The sequence below is a fragment of the Solea solea genome, chromosome 7, assembly GCF_958295425.1.
Source record: "Solea solea chromosome 7, fSolSol10.1, whole genome shotgun sequence".
Taxonomy (NCBI): Eukaryota; Metazoa; Chordata; class Actinopteri; order Pleuronectiformes; family Soleidae; genus Solea; species Solea solea.
Window position 1 is genome coordinate 2,564,249 of NC_081140.1, and position 9,722 is coordinate 2,573,970.

At 42.1% G+C, this 9,722-nt stretch overlaps 1 protein-coding gene across 1 annotated transcript; it reads left to right on the forward strand.

Annotated features, from left to right (window-relative positions):
- Positions 1-1,735: 1,735 nt before the first annotated feature.
- LOC131462855 (extracellular calcium-sensing receptor-like) lies at positions 1,736-6,559 on the forward strand. The gene is made up of 3 exons (XM_058634387.1): positions 1,736-1,828; positions 1,907-2,595; positions 6,131-6,559. Exons 1-3 carry the CDS (start codon positions 1,750-1,752, stop codon positions 6,557-6,559), a joined length of 1,197 nt encoding a protein of 398 aa, XP_058490370.1. The 5' UTR covers positions 1,736-1,749.
- The last annotated feature ends 3,163 nt before the right edge of the window (positions 6,560-9,722 follow it).

Here is a 9,722-nt window from a genome sequence, read left to right on the forward strand (position 1 = left end):
AACCCAAGTCCTTGAGCGGGGTTTGACTCTCTTCTTTGCAGGAGTTGTGGTGGTACTGGAGAGGAGGGTCTGGTTAGTGGATGAACTCCGGATTGCGGAGGAGCAGTGTGGTTTTCGTTCTGGCCAGGGAAGCGTGGACCAGTTGCTAGGGGGCCCTTGCTAGGGTGCTGGAGGGGGCATGGGAGTTTGTCCAACCTGTCCACATGTATTTTGTGTATCTGGAGAAGGCTTATGACCGTGTCCATAGAGGCATCCTGCAGGGGTGCTCTGGGAGTATGGGGTGGATCGCCATTCAGGGCCATTCAGTCCCTGTACCGAAGGAGTGCGAGTCTGCTTTGCGTAGCCGGCAGTAAGTCGGACCTGTTCCTGGTTAGGATGCCTCCTGGAAGCCTCCCTGGGGAGGTGTTTCAGGCATGTCCTTCCGCAAGGAGACCCCGGGGTAAACCCAGTACACAATGGGGATTATTTCTCTCAGCTGGCCTGGGAACGCCTTGGAATTCCCCCAGAGGAGCTTGTAGAAGTGGCCAGGGAGAGCGCTGACTGGGTTTCCTTGCTAGGGCTGCTGCCCCCGCAATCCAGATAAGCATAAGACAACGAAACGGAATGGAACAAATTATAGATGAGAGGATAGTTCATTTACAGATGGGTAATAGGGCAATGTAATATTAGGTAATATTAGAAACAGTATAATTTGGGTAATGTGACTTACAGTAAACGTTTTACCTAAAAAAAGAAATATATATATATATATATATATACCTTCTTTCCTTTCGGCTGCTCCCTTCAGGGGTCGTTTAGGGGCAGGCAGGGGGGAAAGTCGAGACGTGCAAAGTCCAAAACCAAGGTAAACAATCCAACCAGGCAGAAAAATCCACATAGGATAAGAAGTCTGGCATATGAAGAGCAAAGAACAATCTGGCAGAGAGTGAATGAATTGTAGAAGCTTATATACTGGTGCTTGATGAGTGGGAGAGTAGTGGTACACAGGTGAGCTGAGTTGGCTGATGAGGTGGGCGTGGCTATCAGACAGGGAGGTGTGAGTGGAAAAGAACTGGAAGGTGAGGCATGAAGCAGAACTGTGACACATACTGTATGTCAAAGCAGTGTGAATGGTTAGACCAATTTGTGTGATAAGAAAAAATAATGACAATGGCTAATATTGTACGAAAACCATCTTGTATCTCAGAGCAGAAGAAGCACAGATATTTCAAAAATTATCAATTATTAGCTCTATTTGTTGCTTTACCTTTTGCAAAACTGTTGATGCTGATTCATACCACCCACCTGTTGGGGAACCCTGAAAATGATTCTTCAATAATATTGCTTTAGAAGGAAATGCTTTCTTTGAAATGTTTTTTTTAAATATTTTTTCTTCTTCTTAATTTTGACTTCCAAAGCTTATGTACTTCATGGAAAAAGTCAACTTCACCACAACATTTGGGGATCGAGTGTCATTTGATGAAAATGGTGATGCCTTACCTGTATATGACATCATGAACTGGGTGTGGCTCCCTGATGGAAGAACTAAAGTTCAGATCGTGGGTGAGGTTAAGAGGTCAGCCTTCAAAGGTGAAGAACTCACACTGGATGAAGGCAAAATCTTCTGGAACTTTGAATCCAAACAGGTAATTGATTTCCTGACACCTTGTACATGGACAAGTCCTTACAGATGAGTCTACCAGACACTGATATTTCTGCACACAGCCTCCTCGGTCAGTGTGCAGTACGAGTTGTCCTCCAGGTACCCGCATGGCCAGAAAGAAGGGGGAACCTGAGTGTTGTTTTGACTGTGTCCCTTGTTCTGAAGGAAAGATCAGCAATACAACTGGTGAGTGTAAAGTTTTAAACTCCACAGTTCAGAGATGTTGTATAAACATGTATCTCATCACTTTCCCTCTTTTCTCAGACTCCATGGAGTGCACCAGTTGTCCAGAGGATTTCTGGTCCAGCCCCCAGCGTGATCACTGTGTCCCGAAGAAAACAGACTTCCTCTCCTACCATGAGCCTCTGGGTATCTGCTTGACAACCACCTCACTGTTGGGCACATTTACTTGTGTTGTTGTTCTGGGCATCTTCATCCATCATCGCAGCACACCTATAGTTCGTGCCAACAATTCAGAACTCAGTTTCCAGCTCTTGCTGTCACTAAAGTTCTGTTTCCTTTGCTCATTGCTCTTCATTGGACGACCCAGATTATGGACTTGCCAACTAAGACATGCAGCATTTGGCATCAGCTTTGTGCTTTGTGTCTCATGTATCCTGGTGAAAACCATGGTGGTTCTGGCTGTGTTCAGGGCCTCCAAACCAGGAGGTGAGTCCAGTCTGAAGTGGTTTGGTGCTGTGCAGCAGAGAGGGACAGTTCTGGTTCTGACTTCTGTTCAAGCAGCAATCTGCACTGTCTGGCTTGTCTCTGCTTCACCAGTGCCTCATAAAAACACACAGTATCACAGTGACAAGATAGTTTATGAGTGTGCAGTTGGGTCCACAGTTGGTTTTGCAGTTTTACTTGGTTATATTGGTTTACTGGCCTTCCTCAGTTGTTTGTTAGCTTTTCTTGCAAGGAATCTTCCAGACAGTTTCAATGAGGCCAAACTCATCACTTTCAGCATGCTGATCTTCTGTGCAGTGTGGGTGGCCTTTGTCCCTGCTTACATCAGCTCACCAGGCAAATATGCAGATGCAGTGGAGGTATTTGCCATCCTGGCCTCCAGTTTTGGCATCTTGGTGGCACTGTTTGGACCCAAATGTTATATAATCCTGTTGAGACCAGAGAAAAACACAAAGAAAGCCATCATGGGTCGAGGCATTGGGTCATAAAAACTGCAAGGAACAGAATTTGTCAATTCTAGCTACCTTCTACATACAAAAATACTGGTAGAACAATACTACTACCAAGAAAGAGGGTTTATGGTAATTAAATGTTTTTATCTAATATATTCATGATCACTAAAAAATTACCCCTTTTCAGCAACTATAAAAATTACAGGACACTTTTCTTCAAATCCCTTAAAGTCTATGAGTAAATTTGGCTCTGTTGATGCCTTCCCCGTTGTGGGAATAATAAAATATTATCAAATCTTTTCTTCTCCAACAAAAAGAGTAGATACGCCTGCATTTCTCTGCTATCTAGCTCCTCAGTAGCTCCTCACCATCACTAATTGTTTAACAGATGTCACCTTAAAAAATTTCATCATCATCCTCTTCCTAACATAACCGTCAGCTCCCTAATTTGTTAACACTGCAGCTATTGACAACGGTTGTGGAGAGATGTCCTCCACAACAGAATGTCAGCTGTAGCACTATTGGCTACTCTACTTTACAATCACTATGGCGACAAGACCCTCCCTTGCAGCTTGTTTTCACCAGAAATATGTAAAGAGGTACTGTAAAAAGCTACTTGTGGTCAAAGAGTCATATCAGTAGGACTTTAAGGTCTTTGTTACTTTTAATGGTCCAAGTTAAACTCGCCTAAAAGAACTGCAGGAAACATACAATCAACATAATTAAAATGCATGTTCTGAAAATCTACCTATTGTTCTGATCCAAAACACAAAGTGTTTTTTCTTACTTACTTTTTGTTTGTACAGTTAAGGGATAAATTAACCCAGTGTCCATGTTTACCAACTTTTTTGTTGTTCTCTTCCTTGCTGCCACCAACTGGACAGGGAAGTGTTTTACATGGAGCATAGGCAGTGCATAGCTGTTCCTGCGGGAACGAGATGGTGGGGTTCTCATTTATGTCCCATCGTGTAAATGGATGACAACATTTATCTCATGTGAACCATGTCACTCCTTTGTGGAATCGCGGGCTCGGACAAGAATTAAGTCTCTGAGCAAAGCAATACCATCAACCCTTTCCATTGCATTACATTTATTCTTGCATTACTCAAAAATTACTGGATCCATGTCCATGATGGCCAAAGTTACAAATTACAAATTCAAAGTATGTAAATCTATGTGTTGGGGGTTAGTGTACACACCCTATTTTATTTTGGAACGTGTAAAATGGAGTAGGATTGAATGTGCATGGAAATGGTGGATATAGATAACAGCTCATTATTTTGCAGGCAGTCTCATGGTGGATGTATGCAGCAGTTCATTATTAGGCAGTTAGTCTGTTGGTGGATTTATTGACCAGCTCACTATTATCACTATGGCAGTCAGTCAGTGGATGTTTACAACAGCTCATTATTTGGCAGTCAGTCTGTTGATGGATGTTCAAGAAACACATACACCATAACACCTGCAGGCACTGTACAGGCAGGTCACCAGCATTACTACAAGGTTGCACAGCTAAGGTGGATGACCTGAATTAGCATTGGAGTGTCTTTTTTTATCACAGTTAACAACAGTGCACACAGTGAGAGCTACGTTGTGTTTTGACTCAGGAAGTCAAAACACATGTCACCAAGCAATCAAATACACCAAACAGAAAACAATAGGTAACATCACAGTGAGTAAAAAACACAATAACAAAGAAAGCAGTTTCAAAAAACATTCAAACTCACCATTGTTTTTAAGTATAATCTGTCGGCTTTTGTCGATGTTGAACTGTGACTCAGGAGCGAGTCTGCATGCAAAAAGTGCATGTGTAACGTGCATGAATTTCCCGTGCACCTCCTCTCCTAAAAAAATAAATAAATACAGCACAATCAACAATCGAAATCTGTTCACTTTTATTGATATCTTTGCTCTCATCAACCATTAGGGTGAAATGTTCTGCTTCTCTGATTCCTGCACTCATTTAATTTCTGACCATGCCAGCCATAATTTCAAAAAACTTGTTTTGAATGTCTTTGTGTGTGTATTTAGCATTTCTGGGATTGTCCTTGAGTTTCTTTTATAGGTCTGGTCAAATTAGACAATACATTTAGCAGCTCCAACAAAGTTCACTTATTTTCTGACCTTATATTCCCGGTGTCCTCACTGAGCAATACCTAGGGACAAAACCAAAGCCCCCATTTACTCTGTTCTCCTGCATGATTTTTGAAAGACCTGCGTCTATCCTAATGGGCAGCCCATGGCCAAGAGAAAAGGAATTGGGCTGGTAACTGGAAAGTCACTGGTTAAATCCGGGGATGGGCCAAGGGCTGAGGTGCCACTGAGCAAGGCTCCAAATCCCCCATTGATCAAAGGTAAGTGCTGCCCACTGCTCCAGCATTCACTACTGGTGTGAAATAAGGATGGGTTAAATGCATAGGTCAAATTTGCTTTTTTTCAGTTCTTACAGTATATCCATTAGAAAAGGCTGGCTCTGAATTGAACCTGTGCCCACCACCCAAAATTGTCTGCATGCAAAGCAGAAAGTTGCGTCCAACTCCAAAAATTCAATATTCAAGCCAAATATAAGTGTCGAACCACGTAGCATTTAACATCTAAGTGCGAGTGTGTTTAACAGAAAAAGAGTAGAGCAGGTAAAAGAAAAATGACACAGAGCAATGTGCTGTGTATATCCCACCAGATGCTAATGCTAGCATAACCTTAGGCTACCTACATAGTGCCATCAGCAAACAAGAAAACACCAACCCCAAAGCAGCCCACATCATAGCTGGTGATTTCAAACATGCAGAATTAAAATCAGTTTTCCCCAAGCTTGAACAACACATCAAATGCACAACCAGGGGAGGAAATACATCAGACAAGGCCTACTCAACTATAAAGAAGGGGTTTAGAGCTACACCACTACCACACTTAGGCCAGTCCGATCACCTATCCATTCACTTAGCACTAGCATACACAGGAGAAAAGCTCAACCTACCACCAGGACAATTAAAATTTGGCCTGAAGGAGCTTCCTCGCAGCTGCAGGACTGCTTTAAAAGGACAAACAGACATTTTTGGAAACCAGGACTTGGGGGAGTACACATCCACTGTACTCGGTTACATCCAGAACTGTGTTGACAACTTCACATCAACAAACTCATCCGGGTGTACCCAAACCAGAAGCCGTGGATGACAAAAGAGGTCCAAACTCTTCTCAAGGACCGCAACATCGCCTTCAGGTCTAGCGACAGAGCTCTATACAGCGCCGCTAGAGCCAACCTGAAGAAAGGCATCAAGGATACCAAAGCGGCCAACAAGAGGAAGATATAAGACCACTTTAACAACAAAGATCCACGGTGGGTGTGCAGGGCATCCAGCACATTACCAACTGCAAGCCCAGCAACGGCACGGCGGCCAACGGCGACGCCTCACTGGCAGAGGAACTAAATTGTTTCTTTCCTCGCTTCAAGGTTAAACCAGAAGAGCTCGTCACCGCTCTCCCACCAGCCCTTAACAACAACAACTACACTCTCAGTGTGCAGGAGAATGAGGTGAGGCGGGTGCTGAGGGCAGTGAACCCGAAGAAGGCTGCCGGCCCGGATGGCGTGACAGGAAGATTTCTGAAAGAATGTGCAGAACAGCTTTCCAAGGTCTTCACAAAGATCTTCAACCTGTCCCTATCCAAGTCCATAATCCCACCTTGCCTGAAGTCTGCCACAATCGTCCCAGTACCAAAAAGCCTGTCATCAGAGGCCTTAACGACAACCGCCCGGTCGCCCTCACACCAGTCATTATGAAGTGTTTCAAGAGACTGGTCCAGCAGTACATTAAAACTAGCCTCTGCCCTCCTTCCACCCACACCAGTTTGCCTACAGAGCAAATAGGTCCACTAAGAATGCCATCGCCACTGCTCTTCACACTGCACTGACCCACCTTGAACACCGGGGGAGCTTTGTGAGGATGCTCTTCATTGATTTTAGCTCTGCCTTTAATACTATCATCCCCAGCAGATGTCACCAAACTCATGGATTTAGGACTATCACAACCCATTTGCCTCTGGATTAAAGACAGGATTAAAGCCCCCAGAATGTCAGACTGGGCCCTCACCTCTCCATCCCCATCACCCCCACCGCTGCTCCATCGAGAGTGTGTTGGCATACTGTATAACCACATGGTATGCTAACTGCTCTGCAGCAGACAGGAGAGCCCTTCAGAGGGTTATCAACACTGCCCAAAAAAAATCACTGGCTGCCCACTGACCTCCCTGAAGGACCCTTCCCACCCTGGGCACAACCTGTTCCACCTGCTGCCCTCTGGCAGACAGTACAGGTCCTTCAAAACTTGCATGAACAGATTCAGAGGCAGCTTCTACCCCACAGCTATTTGTGAACTGAATAATACAATCAAGTAAAATAAAAAACTTGCACTACTACAACACTACTGTGCACTACCTTTTACCTCAGCTGCTTTTTTTTATCTACCTGTATATATTATCCTAATTTTTATTTGTATATTTTAACTTTATTCATACATATATATTTTTACCCTACTTTTATATTTAAAATGTGTTGTTGTATTTGCACCGTATGGATGATGCCAGTTTCGTTGCACTATGTGCAATGATTCTGGGATTCTGATTCTGAGGAGGACATGAGAGAGGGTTAACCTAGGTTTTCACATTTTATAATGAATGGTTATACGAGTATTCTGTGCTGTGGCTTTTAATTTTCTAATTTCTACAATCAAACATCAAAATACCAAGGAAAGCAATGATAATCCTTTCTACATAATTTTGTACAAATCAGTGACAGTTGAGATTTATTTTGGGCCCTGCCCCAACAGCTTCACTTCCTCCTCTGCACTGATGGGTGGTGTTACAAGATTAATCAACATGGGCAGCTGCAAATCAATAAAATGTGTTGATATTGTGATAAGACTGCACTCAGAAAAGGAGATGAGCCAAAGCAAAGTCATGAGGGCATTTTTAGACACCAGCCTCTTCTTCCTAATGTTGTATTTCTGCTTCTCCTCTGCTGTGTCCTCCTCTCTTTATTCCTCCTCTTGTCAGTTAAAGGGACAGTTTCATTTAAATGGGATGCACAAAACTGGAGATGTGATTTTAGGTGGACTATTTACAGTCAACTTCATTTCAACTGATCCTGACCTGTCTTTTACCTCAGCGCCACAAAAGCCTGACTGCTATGGGTGAGTCTGTGATGGAAACAACAAAAAGCTGATGAAACCCAAGTCTATAAGTAGAATGTATGTATGATTAATGTAAAATACAGTGTGTATATATGCCATTTTAAGTCATGTTAGCTATTATATTTGAACTATTACTCTGACTGAAGTAATAATATGTATTTGTGAAACATGTGAAACAGCTTTGCACAGATAATATTGAATGTTGGCATATGAGCTGACTGTTCATAATCAAGTTCTGAGGACCGACACATCACATATCCTCCAATATTTCTACTGAATATTTTTGTCCTCTGGCAGACACTGCAAAGTCCCAGCAGGCAATTGTTTAAAAACTCTTTTGAGCCTACATTTGTTAGACATTTAAATGAGGCTGCTTGAGACCAGGAATGTGTCATGGATTTTATGTTGTTTTAACAATTGTTGCTCCTTTAGTGATTAAACTGTTATTGCCTTTGTTGTGTTGCTTTTATTGTATTTTAATGTTTTGTTTTATTATTTATTGTACCACGAGGGCATTGATATATGCAGCTTCAGTCCAAGACAAATTTCCCTATGGGACAAAAAAGTATATTGAATTTTATTTATTTTAATGTATTTTAAGTGGTAAACACGTGTGTTATTTTGTTAGTTTTAATATTATAGGATTCAGAGTGGCTCAGACCATGGCCTTTGCTATTGATGAGATCAACAGAAACTCCAACCTGCTGCCTAATGTGACTCTGGGGTACAGTCTGTATGATAACTGTGCCCAACTAGGAATTGGATTTCGTGCAGCACTGACGTTAGTCAGTGGTCAAGAAGAGCAAGTTACATTAGAGGAGAACTGTGTAGGAACTCCTCCAGTCCTAGGGATTGTGGGAGATTCTTTTTCTACACTTTCTATTGCCATATCCACAGTCTTAGGTTTGTACAGAGTGCCTCTGGTAAGTTTAAATAAATGTTATTAATTAATTGAATTCCAACAATTTCATTATATAATTACAATTTAGTTATAAACATATTTAACATGGTAAATAAATGTTTTTAGAACATTCAATCTGTGTGTTTTGCAGGTGAGTTATTATGCCACATGTTCCTGCCTGAGTGACCGACAAAAGTTTCCATCTTTCTTTAGGACAATCCCAAGTGATGCTTTTCAGGTGAAAATGTATCTACAAAAAAAAAGAGTGTGTTACCAGTCATGTTATATGTTTCATTGACAGAGTTGTGTGGTGTCAGAAATACAACACTTAAAGACAGTGATTAAACATGAGTCTTTGATTAACCTGTTTAGCAGGATTTCTAGTAAAGATGATTCCGGCCTGTGCACTAATCCCTCTGCTCTGTGTCCACATAGGTGAATGCTATGATTCAAATTCTAAAACACTTTGGTTGGACTTGGGCAGGTCTGCTCATTAGTGATAGTGATTATGGATTCCATGCTGCACGATCCTTTCACTCTGATCTGGGTCCTGCTGGTGGAGGTTGTCTGGCTTACACTGAGATTTTGTCCCGGGGTGATGACCCTGCTGAAGTGAGGAGAATAGTGGATGTGATAAGGAAATCTACAGCTCGGGTGGTGATTGTGTTTGCAAATAATTTCATTGTTAACCTCATGAAAGAGGTCAGTCCTGGAAAAAAATATCTAGCAAAAAACATTTAGCCATTAAAAAAAACAGATTTCATGAATTCTATTTCACATGTCATTTGTTAAAGCTGCTGCTAATGTTTAAGAGTAAGATTGTTTATCAAGATAAATTCAAATTTGACTGAAAA